At 35.4% G+C, this 19,192-nt stretch overlaps 3 protein-coding genes across 8 annotated transcripts; 2 read left to right on the forward strand and 1 right to left on the reverse strand.

Annotated features, from left to right (window-relative positions):
* The first annotated feature begins 78 nt into the window (after positions 1-78).
* Positions 79-1,390, forward strand: eIF3h (eukaryotic translation initiation factor 3 subunit h). Its single transcript, XM_011058649.2, has 2 exons — positions 79-473; positions 556-1,390. Exons 1-2 carry the CDS (start codon positions 211-213, stop codon positions 1,301-1,303), a joined length of 1,011 nt encoding a protein of 336 aa, XP_011056951.1. The 5' UTR covers positions 79-210; the 3' UTR covers positions 1,304-1,390.
* Positions 1,185-3,786, reverse strand: Sirt4 (NAD-dependent protein deacylase sirtuin-4). Its single transcript, XM_011058646.2, has 5 exons — positions 3,667-3,786; positions 2,900-2,973; positions 2,530-2,794; positions 2,147-2,429; positions 1,185-2,054 (listed from the first exon to the last, which is right to left on the reverse strand). The coding sequence occupies exons 1-5, from the start codon at positions 3,702-3,704 to the stop codon at positions 1,713-1,715; spliced, it is 1,002 nt and encodes a 333-aa protein (XP_011056948.1). The 5' UTR covers positions 3,705-3,786; the 3' UTR covers positions 1,185-1,712.
* LOC105147551 (uncharacterized) lies at positions 3,779-19,139 on the forward strand. Of its 6 annotated transcripts, none has more exons than XM_011058647.2 (16): positions 3,779-5,174; positions 7,832-7,929; positions 8,300-8,373; positions 8,457-8,724; positions 8,836-9,729; positions 9,812-10,163; positions 10,247-10,380; positions 10,441-10,521; positions 10,596-10,766; positions 10,843-11,094; positions 11,160-11,343; positions 11,465-11,536; positions 11,783-12,070; positions 13,635-13,808; positions 13,957-14,337; positions 14,799-19,139. In XM_011058647.2, exons 1-16 carry the CDS (start codon positions 5,024-5,026, stop codon positions 15,041-15,043), a joined length of 3,819 nt encoding a protein of 1,272 aa, XP_011056949.2. In that variant the 5' UTR covers positions 3,779-5,023; the 3' UTR covers positions 15,044-19,139. The 6 variants fall into 6 exon arrangements, with proteins under 6 accessions (XP_011056949.2, XP_087262021.1, XP_087262020.1 ...); XM_087405895.1 differs by having other exon boundaries at positions 10,846-11,094; XM_087405894.1 differs by lacking the exon at positions 3,779-5,174 and adding an exon at positions 6,560-7,651 and having other exon boundaries at positions 10,846-11,094.
* Positions 19,140-19,192: the final 53 nt, after the last annotated feature.

Genomic DNA, 19,192 nt, shown 5'->3' on the forward strand with positions numbered 1-19,192 from the left:
CGACACTTATTGAACGCGGAACTAATATCGCATTATGATTGGTTAATGATAGCAAATGAAAACGCTACATAAGAAGAGGAAGGAGAAAGTGGAAGAAGGGCGTGTAGTGACGTCACAATCGGCGTGCTGTCTTTTTCAGCTAACCTTTCGACGTCGATTGTCCGAGTGGTTGAATGTAATTTTGTTGTAACTACGAGAAATTTATCAAAAATGGTTTCGAGAACGACGTCGAGAAGGATTCCCGAGGTGGAACCGCGTATTGACTATGTGCAATGCGACGGACTGGTGGTGATGAAGATGGTGAAACACTGTCACGAGGAATCCTCTGGCAACATGGAGGTTGCCCAGGGCGCTCTTCTCGGCTTGGTTGTGCAGAATCGTTTGGAAATCACCAACTGTTTCCCGTTTCCCAAGAATGATGAGATCATGGATGAGGAAGAGTATCAGCTCGCTATGATGCGGAGATTGAGATGGTACGTGTCAATATGGATGTTCAGAAATAACCTAGCTGTATCTTAAAAATTATTACTAAGATATTATTTTAATGATATATAGGGTGAACGTTGACCACTTCCATGTCGGTTGGTATCAAAGTGCAGATGTCGGCAATTTTTTGAATCTATCTCTGTTGGAGTCGCAGTACCATTATCAAACTTCTATCGAGGAATCAGTTGTTCTTATTTATGACACAGCGAAATCTGCCAGAGGTTTCCTGACTCTTAAAGCGTATCGACTCACTCCACAAGCGATACAGATGTACAAGGAAAATGAGTTTACTCCTGAAGCTCTGCGCACTTTAAAGATTGGATATGAAAGTCTCTTTGTTGAAATCCCAGTAGTCATAAAGAACAGTAATCTTACGAATATCATGATGTCGGAATTGGATGAAATGATTCCTGAGGAACAGGGTACGAAGTATCTGGATCTTGGAACAGCCACAGTGTTAGAGAACCAGTTAAGATGCTTAATGGATCGAGTGGATGAATTAAATCAGGAAGCGATGAAGTTTAATAGATATCAACAATTGGTGGTTCGACAGCAACAAGATAAGAATAGGCTCTTGGCCAAGAGAGCTCAAGAAAACGCTGCCAGGGCTGCAAAGGACGAACCACCGTTACCCGATGATGATATCAATAAGTTGATGAGACCCCTCCCAGTTCCGCCAAGATTAAATCCAATGATTGTTGCTGGACAAATTAATACATATAGTGAACATATTTCGCAATTCTGTGCTCAAAGCTTAGCAAAACTGTATATCACTCAAAGTTTACAAAACGCAAAGGAGGCAAAGTCTTCCCATTGATAAGATTAATGTATTACAAATACTTATAAAATATTCAAAGAAATAACTACAGAATTAAATAAAAGGAACATACGATTTTCCAAGAAATTTTCATCTGTTTAATTATTTTTATATTTAAATTGAATATTGTCTATTAAAATGTTATGATACATATATTAAACAATTAATATTTATAACAATAAAATATTATATTAGGTGTTGGAATTAATTCGTAGCGTTTTTAATGAAAGAATGTTATTTATTTCACATGAGCATTAAAAAATACATTAATGAAAGTACTTCCCATCACTTGTAAAACGCTACGAATTAATTCCAACACCTAATAATACATTGTACAATATCTTTGATAATATTTAATAATTGGCTAAGTTAATGTAATTAATAATTTAAAAGTTATTCATTTTTATTATCATCTTATACAATCCTTTGAAATATTCAGCTGCCAAATCTTTGGTAGAATATCTCCACATCTTCCTTCTACTTTTAAATTTATACACTTATCAGCTCTAGTCTCGCCAATATTTACTATTGCTATTGGTTTCTTGGCATCAATCGCTTGTAATACAATTCTGTATGCGGAGAATGTACTAAGAGTTGTTCCTAGAATTAGCAAAGCATCTAGATTCTCTACATTATCTTTCACGTTTTGTACTTTCTCATGTGATACATTGTCCCCAAAGAATACAATATCTGGTTTCAAAATGCCACTACAGTTGTCACAAGCAGGAACATTGAAACCTTCCACTTGTGCCTGTCAAACATATTTTATTAAAAATAATACACATAGCATTTAAAACATTGCAAGTATAAATGTGCATATATATAAATATGACTTGTATATACCTGTGACAATTCTACGTCACCATCAGGTCTTATCATCTGAGTAGTTGCGATCATAGAAGGATTGAATTTCTGAAATACTCTTTGAAGTTCGTGTCTGCTTATTTTATGATCGCAATTCAGACACATTACTCTGAACGCTGTTCCATGCAGCTCTATCACCTTCTTACTTCCTGCCTTTAAATGTAAATTATCTACATTCTGTGTAACAATACATCCCACCTTTCCAATATATTCTAAATGTTTCAGTATCTCGTGCGTAATGTTTGGTTTAAGAGAGGAAAACCTATAAACATATGCTGATAAGAGATGTTGATACATCTCTATTAATTTTTTAAAATAATATATGGAATCTATATGTGTGTTTGAATTACAAAAAGACAAACCTTGGCCATCCGATATAATTTCTGGCCCAGTATCGTTTTCTGATTGCTTCGCTGTCACAAAATTCCTTGTAAAGAATTGGTTTGCGATTGCTTCGGGCATAAAGACCGACCTCGGCTGATCTATAATCGGGGATACCACTTTCCGTGGATATTCCTGCTCCGGTTAACACGCATAGATGATGATGTCTATCGACAAATTCTTTTAATCTCATCACATCCTCTGTTGATGCTGGATAACATTTGGGAACGAACGTGAGGTCCGAGGCTGCAATATGATAAATATCTTAACATCTTAACAATCGTTATAATTTAACGTTTGAAACAAATTTATCCCTTTAAACAGACATAACCAAACTCAGTATATACTTACAATAAAATTGTGATGAAACATTTGTAAAAAGCTTCGCATTATGACAAGTATGTCTCGCAATCATAACGAAGAATCTGTAATTTATCATTTTGTCATAAATATAAAACGTGCAAATTAACACGTGCGTTATATGGCTTTTAAATGCTATGCTCTTTGTTATGAGAAATCATTGAAACATCATTGGTTTAGAGAAGTAGCGATTCTCAATTGGCCAATAATCAATCGCATGGAGGCGCGCACCAATCACAGGCGACTATTTCATGATTATATATTTGTAAATTTTCTCTACGTTTTCTCTCTCAATGAAAACACATTTTAGCATTTTGATACAAATGCAGGATCGCTTGAATTTTATAACGAATTTATTCGAATTACGTTGGATTTTATTTCGCTGAAAGCGAAGTATGAAAAGCATTAAACAATCTGTTTTTTTCCGTTTTTAGATTCATAATTGGTTACGTTAAGTAAAATATTTATTTTGTAACAGTTGAAAGTTTTTTTACTGATATAAAGTTCTGTTTTACACATAATGCGCATAAATAATTTTATCCCTTTTTAATATTTGATGAGCAACAAGGATAAAATTACACATCACGCGCATCAAATGTAAAATGGAACTTTTATTTCAGTTCATAGTCGTTCTGAATGCACCCAACGAATTCAATAGTTGAGCGAGCGTTCGCTACTATTGATGTATTCTTTTAGATCATCCAATAAGTATTTTTAATCTAGAAAAATACGTCAACAGCAGCGAGCGCTCACTCAACTGTTGAGCTCCTGACGAGTGACGGCTGAATTTAGCCATTGTGAACAGGCTTTAATCGTCGAGGAATTCTAGTGGTCCGCCCGGCCCGTCGCACGTCGAACCCAGTCGAACCTTCATCGATGACAGCGCTTTCCTCATATCGTTCGTCCCTTTCCACCGTGTTTTTAGAACTTGTGCCGCAAATTCCATCTCCCTGTTTCCGATCCCCCTCGGTGAAAAACGTTCGTCTAGACATTGCATGGGATCGCGGAGGCAGGAAGGCAGGCAAGGCGAGGCGAGGCGAGGCGAGGCAAGGAAGAGTGAAGAGCCAGGCGATCGGTCGGGCTCGGAAGAAACAGCGGCGGCAGAAGTGGGGATCGCGCAGCCATTTTCTATTTTTGCATAGCACCGCGAGTGAGAAACCAGTGCGTGCGCGCGCGTGTGTGTACACGAGCCGTTTATTTTGTTGTGTGTGATATACGGAGATCGATGGACTGACGGTTATCGGCGGCGAGCTGCTGCACTTATACGGGCCGTGTTGTGACATGTTGATGACCGTTGGGCGACACGCGACGAAAAGATCCTGCGATCGTGCCATTCGCAGAATCGTCAGGGCCCATTCGTTTGCGCAGCTTCGCGTGTAAACTCTCACTCGTGCTCTCTCTCTCTCTTTCTCTCTCTCTCTCTCTCTCTCCCTCCCGTACAATCTCCTTTATCCCAATAAACACACTCTTTGCTCTCTCTTTTCTCTTCTCTCCCCCTCCCCCTTTTCTCTCTTTCTCTCTCTTTCTCTCTTTCTCTTTCTCCTGTCCACTAATCGTTCATCTCGCTGTCGAAACGGCAAGAAGAAGGACACATCGTCCCATCGAAGCTTCGTCGATCGTTGGCCAAGTCACGACACGTAGAAAGGGAAAACCAGTCTGTGATACTAAGCAGTACTAAGCAATATATATTATATATATATATATATATTTAGAGGTGTAAACTAGTAAGTGTAAAAAGGTGCGCGAGCGCGCGCCCCCGTGTATACGTGTGCGTGCGTGTGAGTATGCGCGTGTAGACGTGCGAGCTTAGCTAGAGCGATCGCGCGCGTCCCGTGCGCGCGCGCGCGAGAGAGAAAGAGAGTGTGTGTGTGCGTGTGCGCGCGTGTATATCGTACGCGCGCCCGCGCGCACATTTTTGCGTGTGTCTGTGTCTGTGTGTGCGGGTGTGTTACGTGCCACCGTTCTGTGTGGTGTATGGTGTACGAGAGACATAGATAGAGATCGCATCTCGGAAAAGATAGCGAATCACAAGGGACGGAAACGCCGGTATCCGCGCAGGACACCCCATCCTACCCCTCTGGCAATCGACGAAAGGCCGACGCGATCAACGGCGCGATGTCCGTCGAGTCTGTGACAAGTGACAAGCAGCAGCCACCGCTACCGCCGACGGCGACGACCACCACGACGACGACAACAACGGCGACAACGGCGTCGACTACGACGACGACAACGGCAGCTGCGAAGGTGGCCACGAAGAAGGAAGAAGGTACGAGTCGATTGATCGACAATTTTATTTTCTTTTTTCGTTCCTTGTTTCGGACATGGTGCTGGAAATCTAAGGGTATATGGCAGATAACCTCGCGAGTTCGCTCGTTTATGATAAGTTTATTCTTTTTTTTTTCTTGCCGGTTTTACCAATGTACAGCTACATTCTAAAACGTCCTCTACGAGGAAATATATATATATATATATATATATATATATATATATATATATATATATAATACACGTAATGTGTACTTGTTCTTTTTAGTTGAACTTTTTGCACAGTTTACCTTTCCCTTTTTTCTTTTCTTGTTGGAGAGAAAAAAGAAAAGATGAACTGTGTGCAAGAAATTCAGCTAAAATGAGCAGACTTTATATCTAATAAGATTTTTGCTTGAAGAGAATGTTTTGAAAACTAGATTAACTGTAATCTTAGTTTAACTTTTTATCTTGTTCTAAAAATTAGAAAAGGATAAAAAGTATAATAAATTAAACCAAAATTAAAGTTAATCTATATTGATAGAAATGAACGTCTCTCTCTCTCTCTCTCTCTCTCTCTCTCTCTCTCTCTCTCTCTCTCTTTCATTAATCAATCAATTAGTCTGTTTTCTGTTCCTGTACTAGACTGCACTAGAACTCTTTCTCGTTTTCGATATCAAACATATATCTATTTCACTTTTAATTTAAAAGTATACACTAGTTTAGCCACAGAAAACTAATCTCTTTTATTACATAAACGTTACATTCTTTATGCTGAAAAAGAACAAAAATTCAAACGCGGAAACGCAATAAAACTGGATTCACTGTTGATTCTTGTAAGGTAGAAATCAACGTGAATTTGAAGGAACACATATTTTGATGCTCCTATATTTGCTTGCTGAAATATTACAGAAGATTAAAGTACTTACTTTAATGTACAAAGCGATCTATTTTCGACCTGCTTAATTCCTTTTAGGAAACAGTCAATACAAATGTTCTTTTATTTTTGTTATTCATTGAACAACAAAGAAAGATAGAATAACGTTTATGTCGACTGTGTTTCTCCTAAAAGGAAAGTAGCCCATGTAAATACAGAATAATCTATGGATTACTGTATGCAAGTTAAAACTGAACTAACAAATCTCAACTTGTTTTATCACTTTTTACTAATCCCTTTATTTTTTTTCTTTATCATTTGTCATCTTTTAATTTATTTTTGAGATATATAAATGGGAATTGTCTTTCTTTGCCTTCGTTATTAATGATTAACATGTTTAGGACTTGTGGCATCAATATTGGCTTTTTCATTTCTGTTCTCTTTCTCATAGTCTTTCGAGTCTATTCATCCATACACAGCAAACAATCTTTCAAATATTTATACTGAATTGACAAAATTCCACATTTTCTTCAAAGTACCTACTACATAAAAGATATACATAAATTTCTAGATTGAACAAAGAATATTACTTGTATCTAATATTTTTTTACATGTTCTAATATCTAATAGCACGCATTATTCTGATTATATTGTATTTTTTGTTATAAGATAATCATAATTTCTGAAAATTTTCTTAGATAAGAATCAGTTATATTTAAATGATTTCGTCCATGGCCAATCAAATGCTTACTTATCTGGGATCTTCTCAGGAAGGCTTTGATTGGTTTGTAAGAGAGGTATCTTGTCTGAAGACGATTTGAATCAGTCAGTCTGCACTGTACTCTGCTTACACGACGGTTTACATATATTGTTTCTGTATCAAGTTGTGCGGGTATTATACAAGCAGTGGACACATAGAAAACTGTTAATATCTAACATCAAATATATAATTGTTTTGATAAGAAATATTCTAAAGTTTGGTATATTGAAAAAGTCGGACATTTAACATTTTTTTCTCTTTACGAAGAAACACGAGAAATATAGGAATTTGTTTTTCTAAACTGCTTTGCTTCAAAGGATAAGACGAGTGTACTTAAAATCGTTTCGCCGATTTCAAGGCCAAGAAAAAAAGTGAAAGAAAAAGAGATTTCTGATATAGATCTGGAGTTTTTTTTTATTGATTCTTAAGGAATAGAAATTTTAGAGACAAATCGTTTGTGTGTGGAATAATATCATTTTCTGACTTACGGAGCAACGTATTTCGTGACGGAACTTTATCCTGGGAATTTATTGACCCTCGTTTGCCCTTTACCTGTTTGTTTACATTGCTGAGAACGGTTGTTGCGCGAGGAAACATCACGAACGGTTAGATAGGGCAGAACGGCCGAACAGATAAAGGCTTTCTCGTAGTCGGCTTATTTGAGGCAAGACAAACGATATTACAATGAGATTCGTTGCCGTTGAACGATTTATCGGCTCGAATTGGTATCGCCGACCGCGGAAACGACCGCTAGTCGGCCCGACTGGGTCTCCTTTTTTGGATATCCTGGTTATGCAAACTAGATCCTGCCGTTGGTTTCGAAAAAACAAATCCGTCAATCTTCTGAAGCGAGTGACCTTCCGTAAGTACGATCGCGTTACGCCAGTCTTTTTGATCGCATTTATAAGAATGCGCAGTAAGAATTCTTGGTAGATTGTTACTGTTACATTTTGATGAGATTTGATCACTCAACGAAGCTGTCTGAACACATTTTTCTCATATTACAATTATTTTATATTATTATTATTTTTTTATTTTATAGGAGATGAAGCCATTATATCGATGTCGGTGGCTGGTGAAGTGACCGACGCTTCAATCGTCGAAATAGGCCGTTCTAGACCACAGTTTCAATATTCTCGGGTAAATATTGCTTTGAAATTGTTAGAATTTCTCAAAATAATATGCCGAGTTTTGCCCCTTGCGATATACAAGGTGAATGTTAATGGTTGAACTAGATTTTTATCATGGAAGATGAATTGTCGACTGCAACTGCAAAAGTATAATATCTGTGGCACGATGCTTATTTTCCTTGATTGCTTGTGTTTTAGTAAATTATTGGAAGTACACCACACAGAATGCAGAATTTCTAATAATTTACCAAAACGTAAGCAATTTAGCAAGAAAGCAAGCATCGTGTGCTGTTGACTTAAGAGACTGCTACTATTCTATATTCATCCTGTGTGTGTGTGTATATATATATTCTATATATTTTGTTTTTTTTTTTTTTTAGGAAGATCTAATGCTGATAAAAAATTTGCGATTATCTAGACGTAGGCCTACATTTCTAGATATCGCTTATAACAAGTAAGTTATGAAGATTTGGGATCTTTCGAATTATCGAGATATCGATATTTGTCTCGTTAATCATCAATTTGTTCCTTTTACAGCTCAAGAGGTGTTTGGGATCCCGAACGTTGGCATTCGGATAGAAAGCGTAGCGATACACCCCCGAAAGAAGAAAGAACTGGACGTGGTGATCAAATCACTGAGAATCATAGTAAGCGACGTAATAATGGTGATCCACGAGACCGAATACGTAAAGAGCAAGACGGCATTGTTTTGAGCCCCCAACGGAGAAGTTTTAATTCGGGATGTTTTGTTAACGTGAATCAGCCACCAAACCGACGTCCGGAGAGTCCGATTGGCAAAACAGAAGTACGCAGTCATTTCGCAATTTTCTTTTTTTCCGAGACATGCGTTTCTATCTATTTTCATTTATATCGCTTTGTGTTCTGTTTATAAACATAATTATGAAATATTTTACAGGTCAGTCATCGTGAACCTGTTCGTCGAATCGGTAGCGGCAGAATTTTAACACGGGATATATGGGACTTTAGAGCGGAAAACGAAAAGATCGATTCTGAACGTGCGGATTATGGTTTTAGATCAGGTACGGCTGCTGGTGGCTCTCTGCGTGATCGTGATAATAGAGATAATCGTGACGGGAAGGAACGAGATAGAGATCGTGATATGCGAGAAAGGGAACGTGATCGCGATAATCTGCGTGAGCGAGATGAGAGGTTTGAGCGGAGATCATTCGGCCGAGATTATGGAGATCGTAGCGAGAGAGAGCGCGATCGTGGCGATAGAGGAATAGACCGAAATGAACGGAATAATCATCAAATGGAACGTGATAAGGATCGCGGACGCGAAAAGAGATACAGCAATGATCGTCGACGAACTTATAGTGACAATCGCGATTCGGACGAACCAGAATGGTTCAGCTCGGGACCTACATCGCAACACGATACAATTGAGCTCAGAGGCTTTGAAGATATTCCGGAGGAAAAAGTAGTGAGCAGTAGTAATACCAAGAGTAAGAAACAAACTGCCGCGCAAAAGAAACGGGGCAAGAGGAATGCCACAGAGAAAGAAGACAAATCGAATGAGAATTCAGCAGGCCCTAAAGGACGCAGCACTCCAACTGTCATGGATCAGCCTATAAACGCTGTACCGGCGCCACATTCTCCAATTTCTGAACAAACTGAACAATCTATTACTCAGAACAAAGAGAATGACATCAATGAGAGTACCGAACCGACTTCTGAATCGGGTGAGAACTCTGGCGCAAATCAAAATCAAGAGGACTCGCATCCAGATTTTAATCTGGATGAGTTCCTGAAATCTGATACGTTCCCTGGCGTTTCTGGATTATTGACGGTGAGTTATATAATATTTGTACTTCAAACATTTAAAATTATTTCACTTCTTTATGTTAAATGATTTTTTTCTTTTTATTTAGAATGGAGTTGGGTCGAATAGTGGTACTGGTTCGCGATTCAGCCAATGGTTTAAAAGAGAAAGTCCAGTTCAGCAGGCGGATAGTCGTAGAGCTTCCATACAAGATGAATTGCTGAACAATTTATTGAACGATATCACTGAGCCAAATATTCAAATACCATCGGTGACGGAATCGAACACCTATTTCGCACCAATTTCTCCGGCCAACACGACCAATAATGCTAATACGGCAACAAATGGCGTCAAGTTACTCGAGATGTTACATCGCGGTAATAAGCCGAATCAAAATGGACAGGGTGACGCGAGTAATACGGCTATACCTATGATGAAAAATTGTTCTCTCAAAGATTTGGGTAAGATAGATGTCATTTGGATAAATATTGTCATTGAGTAAATAGATTATAGTGATACATAATAGGTATAAATTTTTTTCTAGAAGTTGGTGGTAAAGTTGTGCATAGTTTGGAAGAATTGGAAGCACGTATGCGGGGTGGTGCTCCTCCACCTGCGACTTCGACTGATGCACCCCGTGTAAATAAGACTGAAGATCTCTCTGCTTTTAAGAAACTGGTAAGTCGATACGTGATAATTTTACTTTATTCAAAATGCATTAAAACAATTTTTTTTTAGCTTGCTCAAGTGACTGGAGGACAAGCTGTGCCTGCAGCTAACGGACCTATCACTCAAAAACAACCTGTAACGTTAATGCAAGTAAGTTACATTTAATTTTTTGCTATGTTAATTAACGCATATATTTTGCATTTCTTTCATTCTTTGTTTTTCAGTTACTTAATTCGCAACTGAAAACCCAACAGTCATCGATGCCACATCAGCAGCCGCCCGCTGAACCAATTCATACTACAACATTTAATCACGTTGGTCCCCTTGGCCCTACTCAACATCCCCATCAGGTTCAGATGCAACATGAGAATTTAATGAAAGTCTTGCAAATACAGGTATGACATACATCATTCTTTGTTTAGTGATTAATGTAATGAATTTTGACAAATGAATATGTAATATTAACAACAGCAGCAGCAGCAACAACAGCAGCAGCAACAACAACAGCAACAAAAGCAACAACAACGACATTCCGATATGTTATCGATGATGATGGGTAATCAACGGATGTTAGGTGTCAGTCCAGTGCCGGCGGAGATGCAAATGATGATAAATAATGTCCCGTCGAGCCAAGAGCTTTTGCAACGACCGGAAGCTCAAGCAATTATTCAAGGTTTACAACAAGGGGAGATCACTAGGCAACATCTAATACAACAGTTGCAGGTCAGTTATTTATGATAATCTGTATAATCAACATTTATTAATTATATGAATTTTATTTTTGATAGAATCCTGCAATGCAACATCGTCATCGAGAAGTGCTGGTGAACATTTTAAAAATGTATGGTGGCACCACACCTCGTACGATAAGTCCACATCCTCATCCTGCTGCTCCTATCCCTCAAGAACATATTCTACAACAGATGCTGTATCAGCAACAACAGCAGAGAATTCCATCTCCTATGAATAACGGTAAGATATTTTACATGTCAATATCCTTTCTAAATCCTTTTTTATTATCTAAAGGCTAATTAAAAACTTAGGAGCTCTAATTTTTATTAAATTGAATGATTTTGTACTGTGTGGAATGCAGCTTATTGTCCACCTCCGATAATATCACCAAATTTAACAACTAATCCTAGTACTTTAACAGTACAACATCCAGGTAATATAATAAATACATTAAACTTTATATTTTATTAATTTTTTTATATTATTTTATATTATTTTATATTATCATCTTTCATCTTTTAAATACATAAATATTTCTGTTTAAAATTACATGACAAAAAGGCTATATAATGTAATATAATTGGATAAATAATTTTAATTTAAATTATATATTGGGCGATATCATTGAAGTTGAAAAAAAAATTTAAGAAAATTAATATTGTAAATTATTATGTAACAGTGATACCGCATAGAGTACCATCTCCAAGGGAAATTGTTATGCATACTCAGTCTATAATGCAAAGTGCTTTAATCAAGAAGAAGTTGGAGGAACAGCGTGAGAATTTCCGTAAGCGACAGGATCAACAACAACAACAGCAGCAACAGCAACAGCAGCAGCAACAACAGCAAGTTCAGCAGCAGCGCACGTCAAGTCCCGTTAATTCACCAGCTAAGCAAACAGCGAGTCCGCTTGCTTTCACTCCAACCTCCGTTTTACGCAAAATGACTGCTGATAAGGAACCTGACGGTGTGAATCAATTCTGCCAAGTAGAAACGACCTCTTCTATCACTCCTGCAATTATTAATGGAAATATTAATTCTCGCATGTCTCAAAATAATTGTCCCATACTCACCGCGGCTTCTTCTATTAATCTCTCTAAGTTTTCTGATTCTGTCAATCAGGTGCAAAATGAGACTCTTAAAATGATTTTCCTGCATTCTGCTATAGTTAATCGTACAAGTAACAATACCACTTTCGATATGGAAGAATCGGCATTAAAGACCAAATATTTGTGCGCATTACAGCAGAAAAAAGATACAGAAGATATTTCGAAAATTAACACAACGAAGGAAAATGTTTTCCTTGATGATGTTAATGAAAATGCAAACGACGATGCAAAAACAACAAAATCTGATGTAGTAGATGATAACGATACCAACAATAATGATTGTGTCTCGCTTGATGAGGCATTAAAAAAATCATCTGAATTAGAAACGTTGGTAGACGAAAATAAAGTGACCGCATCTACATCATCAGACGAGATAAAGAACGTTGATTTGCAAAATGTTACTTTACTCACAACCGGTGAAAATGTTTAATTGTGCTGTTACGTCAATGAGGAGTTTGATAAAGTGCACATAATATTTCATAAAATAGCAAATTCTTAATCATTTGAAGCTATATTTTTCTTTTTATTATTTTTGCGTTATAATGAAAAGCAGCTGTTTTGTTTCTTCGTTTAATGTCCGCGGCATGGTTTGAAAGGTTTAATGTGACATATTTTGAAATATAATTTTTATTTTATATGTGATTAAAAAAGCACTTTATAAAATAAACTCTTCATTTCTTAACATAGATTTATTACATTTTTGAATAGAATGTTGAAATAGTTTCTTTTATAATAAAAAGCTTTATTGATCCTGTCTCATCTGCTTTAACTTTTCTTTTTTTTACACACGCTCACACTTTCTCCTGTGTTGCATCTTTTTATCAATATATGTATTGAACTTCTATTTTCATTTTCCTAATTTTGCCATATTTGTGCTTAATCCTTATGTTTGCCAAAATTGCATGCGCTATTACAGAAAATGAATGTAATATAAATAAATATTTAACAACAGCTGCATTTATTATTATTCTTATGAAAGCATTACAATTACGATTAATATTATATTCAGAATATAATTTTCACAATATGATATTTTATTTACACACAACGTAATTTTATATAATTGTTATATATAAAATGACGATCATAAGATAATTGATAAAAAATAGGAAAATGGTAGAATACAGAACTTCAATGAATAATTTGATAAATATTTAATTGCTTTACAAGGTGTATATGTATATGTACATATATAAATTTTATTACATAAATTTAAGCATTTAATTTTGAAAAAAATATTTGTTTATACTGCTAGATGCTTTATTTTTGTTTTTTTTTGTTTTTTTGTTTTTTTTTTTTTTTGTTTTTTTTTTAAGGAAAGCATTCATATTAAGAAAGCATTAACGTTTGTACTTATATCAAATGTTCGACAAAGTCAAATAATTGTTTATCATTATAAAATTATTATGTATCTGAATGTAGGAAGCAGCAATGAGCCACCCAAATTGTCTACACAAACTCAGGCTTCTCAGATGCAACAAATGCAGTCTGCTGCGGCTCAATTACTTGCACAGGGAGCTCTATCTCGACATACTGCATTGCGATCGCAACCCGTTCAATCGACATGGTCGAATCCATCTCTCAAACAGCATCCAGGTTAATATCATTAAATATAGAATTGTAAAGAATTTTTTTATTAGAAAAGTCTTATTTTCGTGAATATCGTTCAGATAAAAGATTTATTTTAAGATAAGCAATATGGTGTAGCTGTCAACTACTTTTAATATTCTAATTTTAATTTCAGGTCGACCTATAGTAAAAGGTAATAACAGCAACACTAGTAGCAATCAGTTCCAATATAATACGGGAAGTGCGGAATTCCAACAACAGCATAGAACAGTGTCGAATGTTTACGGCAACCCAGCACGATCCAAACACACAATGGCAACTTCGTTACCGCATCATAATGTTCCACAATATAATATAGCGCAAAACTCGATTATGAATCAGAGATCAAATCCTATGAATACCCAGATGAAGACACAGCAAGTCCCAACGCATCTCACTAATATGCAACCACCACCACCGCATGGAACTGTTAACATGCAACAACAACCGCCACAAAGGGCTGTAAATACGCCTATGCAACTTGTCATGAGCCAAAACTACAATTCTAATCGTACAGGTAATGATTCGATGAAGTATTAACACTACGAATGTTTTGAAATAATTTCTAACAAATCAAACGATCCTCGACGTCTCTCTACCTATCAACATCAATATTTATAAAATTCTCTCCTTATCCTATTTACATTAATTTTCAGGTGTTTCTTCCCTCCCAAATCAAATTGTATGCAACGGTGTTCAGAAATCGGAAAAATAAATTATTCTTAGCTCTCCTTCACTTAATTCTATCATGATGTCATTTAGTCTCCTTTGGATTAAACTAAGTAAACAATTGTCAACTACATTGAAATGCTTTACGCTAGAAAATTTTATACGCTATCGTTATATTATATAAATAAAATTGGCAAATTATTCTCGTTTTTAGTATCTTGTGTGATTAATCCGCATATATCTACAACGATAATATTTGCCCTTGTTTTTTTAACGATATTTTATTACAACATTGAATCATATGTGCAGATGGACAAACGATGCGATCGCAGTTGAATATGGCAGTCGGCCGTCAACCTTCACCAGGCCTCGGATTTGTGGGTAGTAACGGAGGTGATCTTTCGCCAACATCTAATCAACTTGCGCGATGGTTTAGCCCAGAGCTTCTCGCTCAAGCTCGGGCTGGCAAGCTTCCAGAGCTTGCACAAACGAATGTCTTGTCATTGGAAGAGCTTGAGAGACTTCAACACGCATCAACCATAGTGCATAACTAAAGTGACATCGGACTCAAATTACGTTTCAGCTTTACAAGCACGAAATTACATTGGTAACGCTACTATTGGTCGGAGAATCGGTATTCTACATTCTCCTTTACGTCCGAAGCACCTGTGACATCTCCTATACGGATGCTGGATACACGTCGTTAAATTGGTGCTCGCCTATGTAGATCTTTTTATCAAGTCTTCGTATCAAGAGATTTATCGAAATAACGCCATGTTTTTTGATTAAAAATAGAGTCGATTAATCAGTTGGACGGTATTTCTCTTTCAAAAGATCTTTTTTTTTATCGAATAAGATTCTTGATATCGTTTGTGAAGCCATTTTTCCAAGTTTCGCGGAATGTTATTTAGAAACTACAAATATACAGATTAGTATATGATATAGAACGAAGCGTTAGAACGAAGAAGAGGACACAGCTTTCTACAAAAACGACGTATTGTTTATAAGACTGAAAAAATGTGAAAATTCTTATTGTTGATTATATGACAAGCTGTTAGAGCTTCATGTGCGTACTTTCTAAATGACGTCACATGATAAGATCTATTTGCCTAAGATAGAACTGCAAGTTTCTTACTCTATACATGTCTTATCATCTAGCAAGAATGTGAAAATTATCTGACGACTTGAGCAATTAATTTCAATATGTTTTTTATTCAGAACGTATCTGTTCTAATCTCTCATTTTCTCAGTTAGTTAATAGATATTATGAGAATATACTGTGATTATATTTTGCTAATTCATAAATACTGACTGTTGCACGGTTACGTTCCTTAAATTCGGAACAAAGCAAAATGTTTTTATTATTGTCAGCACAGGCATAAAAATAGTCTATATACTACATATGTGTCGAACGTAAAAACGTATCGTTGCCAACAGGAATAAGAACTAGATAATCGATACGTTTAATGTAGTATTATTTATAGAATACATCACGCTTGCTTATTTACAATGGGACTTGCAAAAACCCTTAGGCAAATAATACGCAAACTCCTCGAACTTGTGAATTGCAAGCTCTAGCACCTGATTATATTTACTTACACAGAGTGGTGGTGTCGTATTTAATATTCTATTCGTATTTCTGCAAACAATGCGATCTTATTAACACGAAAAGCGTACGAAATAAAATGAGTATGTGACATCACAAGTCAAACATATTATAAAAATAAATATATAATATATATTTCTCGTGTGTAGAAGAGCGCGTGAGAGTGCGAAGTTATTGTCACGATCGAAAGTGATATATAGAACGAACTGTTTCTTAATAAAGAAGCTCGAAAGATACATAGAAGAATCGTTCGTAGAATTAATTAAAGAAAATGAGAACATTCCATCAGTTAATAAAGGATCAAATTGAACGAAATAATTTTGAGAATTTCGATCGACATTAATATCGTTGCTTTCGATTTAATTATTCATCTCAAGATCATATAATTTCTATGTAATTACACAAAAAGGATATATATGTATATCGGACCAGCTTTAAAACGATGACTTCTGTAAAAAGTTTATCTCATCTTACATTTCGAAAAGAGATAATATTGTTTACTGTTTAACTATACATTAGAGTCTCATGCGCGAATAATTGCATTTTTTTCCCTTTTTTTTTTGTAGTTCATTGAGTACACAATGAACTATAAACTTTTTTCGTATCTTAAAGAATTACTTGAGAAACAAAATAATTTGTGTGTAAAAAAAATATTTGCATAAAAAAACAAACAAACATTAGAATTTTATATCAAAAAATATATATCTATCTTTTATTGCTTGACATTACATAAACGAGTTACCTAGTCTAATTTTTAAAGATCGATTACATTCATAATTTACTTTATTGCATATGATTGCGTATATAATTGTACGGGGAGTTGCATCAGGAACACGAAGTAAATTTCAAATCTCAGGAGAAAAACACATAAAGTCAATTTTCATAATTATTTTGTGCTTGCAAATAAAATTAAACTCAGGTTTGCGTAATACATGTAATTACGAAAAACGTCCTAATAGTAGACTATAAGCATTATAATTTTGATTTTTATGTGTGCTCATAATATTATATGTTAGATATAGCGTAAATATTATTTGCGTCAGTGGCACATTAATCCGCATTCACACGTTTATTTTCGCTACTGGATCTGGCTGTCTGAATATTTTATTTATATAAATGCAAGAGATAAATAGTCTCTTGTACGTTTGTTATCCGATATGTAAAAAATATTCTTTATAATATGACAATATTTTATAAAAGATACAAGCTCATCTTTAAAACACACATACATATAAGTTCTATTTGTAACATTTATTTACTTCAACAATCGACTAGATATTCTTAACTGATATATTAATATGTGAATTATCTACATATATCAACTAGATATATATAAACACATATAAATATAATATTTATATTATATTTAATATAATGAAATATATATGAGATATGTAAACACATATTTTATATATATATACGTTATAATAATATAATATGAGAATGAGAGAGAGAGAGAGAGAAAATATCTTGCGAAAGTAATTTACACATAGATGACGATTACGAACATGGTACATTAGCTATTTGCAAAGACATTCACGAATTTTAAAATTCATGAAATTTCGAAAAATGTAAAATTGCTCATGGGACTCTAACGTTATGCTAAATGTACTCGTCGCGTTCGTAAGATCGAGGGAATTATATGGTACAAATGATACTTGTATGCTTATGATGAAGAGAAAAAGAAAGAGAAATAAGAATCATTTTTGTAGCATTTTCGTTTATCGAGCATTTTCTCATCTGGCGAATGTATCGACGAATATATAAGACGATCTTTCAGACTGTATCTTGGACCGATTTATCACCGTAGGTTTATCTTAAGCGTCCACAAGTGTACAAAGTACATTAAAATGAAGGGTAAAAAGAATTTAAAAGTCATTCAACCTGGTATCTGAATGCACAAGTATCTTCAAAAGGAGAGAGATTAGAATTTTCGATTGCTATGCTAACATTATTTTGCTATACATGAAAAAAGAAGCGCAAGGTACTGAATATATAGACATAAAAAGCGTGTATTATGTGTAAAAATTGGTTTTTTAATACATTCGCTGCCCATCTGAAAGTCACGCCGCTAGTGCACGAGGGATCTATGTTTAGCTAAAGCGAGCAAGCCACTTGAGCTTTGAATGTGAAATTACAGTTATGTAGGCATTACATGGAGATATTGTTTTGTATTATTCAGTGTTTGGATTCGTATTTCTTGAATTTAGTTTTTTTTACAGACAGTAATTTAAATAAATTTGTGAAACTAACTTCTATAGGTGGTGTCTTTTAGATAGGCAGCGTATGTGTAATAGAAGCAGGCAAAGTTCAGCAAATAATTTTTAATGAGATTCTTAATGTTGGAAGATGTTCTAACACTAGAACGACCGAGACATCTCGTACCGATTTTGAATGATAATTATGATTCAAAATGACTACGTTATAACTTTTCATCGTTCTACATCTGGTCTGATTTGCAATTTTACTTTATTATTTTAAAGATGTTAAATTTTTATTTTTTTAAATTATATGAGGACGATAAAGAAACTTGAAAACATTGATCGTTCTAGCGTTACATAGAGATTTATGGGACCCCGCGTTTCTTCATCGAATATAATGTTTGTCGGCTTGATGGTAGCGATTTCTATTCTCTCGAGACAAAGTATTGCTACGTTTTCAGCAGCGTATCGTATTTATATTTAGCTTCGCGTTTCTTGGATGACGACGAAGCCTGTTTACCAATATTTGGTGAAAGAACAGAAACAGTGAAATTATGAGATGCGCAAGGGGACATTCATTCGATCTTTTTATAAGACGCAATTGCAGTGATTATACTTCTACTTTCATGGAACATATTTGTGAATGAGACACTTGTCCGATTACATTTGCGGACTTAAAAATTGTTCCGTAACTCGAAAACACGTTTTTGTAAATAAATCGATTCCCGAGCAAACGCTAAAGTACATTTAGTCTATGCACTGTGGGTCGATGACTTGTAAATAAAGTTACTAAATATATTATATTACGTGAACTCGAGAAAGAAATGTCACAAATAAATATAAGGAATTGTAATTATTATCCTCGTCACGCCATTCTTCTTGTCGAAATGATTCAA

Source organism: Acromyrmex echinatior, chromosome 4, assembly GCF_024713525.1.
Source record: "Acromyrmex echinatior isolate Ae372 chromosome 4, ASM2471352v2, whole genome shotgun sequence".
Taxonomy (NCBI): Eukaryota; Metazoa; Arthropoda; class Insecta; order Hymenoptera; family Formicidae; genus Acromyrmex; species Acromyrmex echinatior.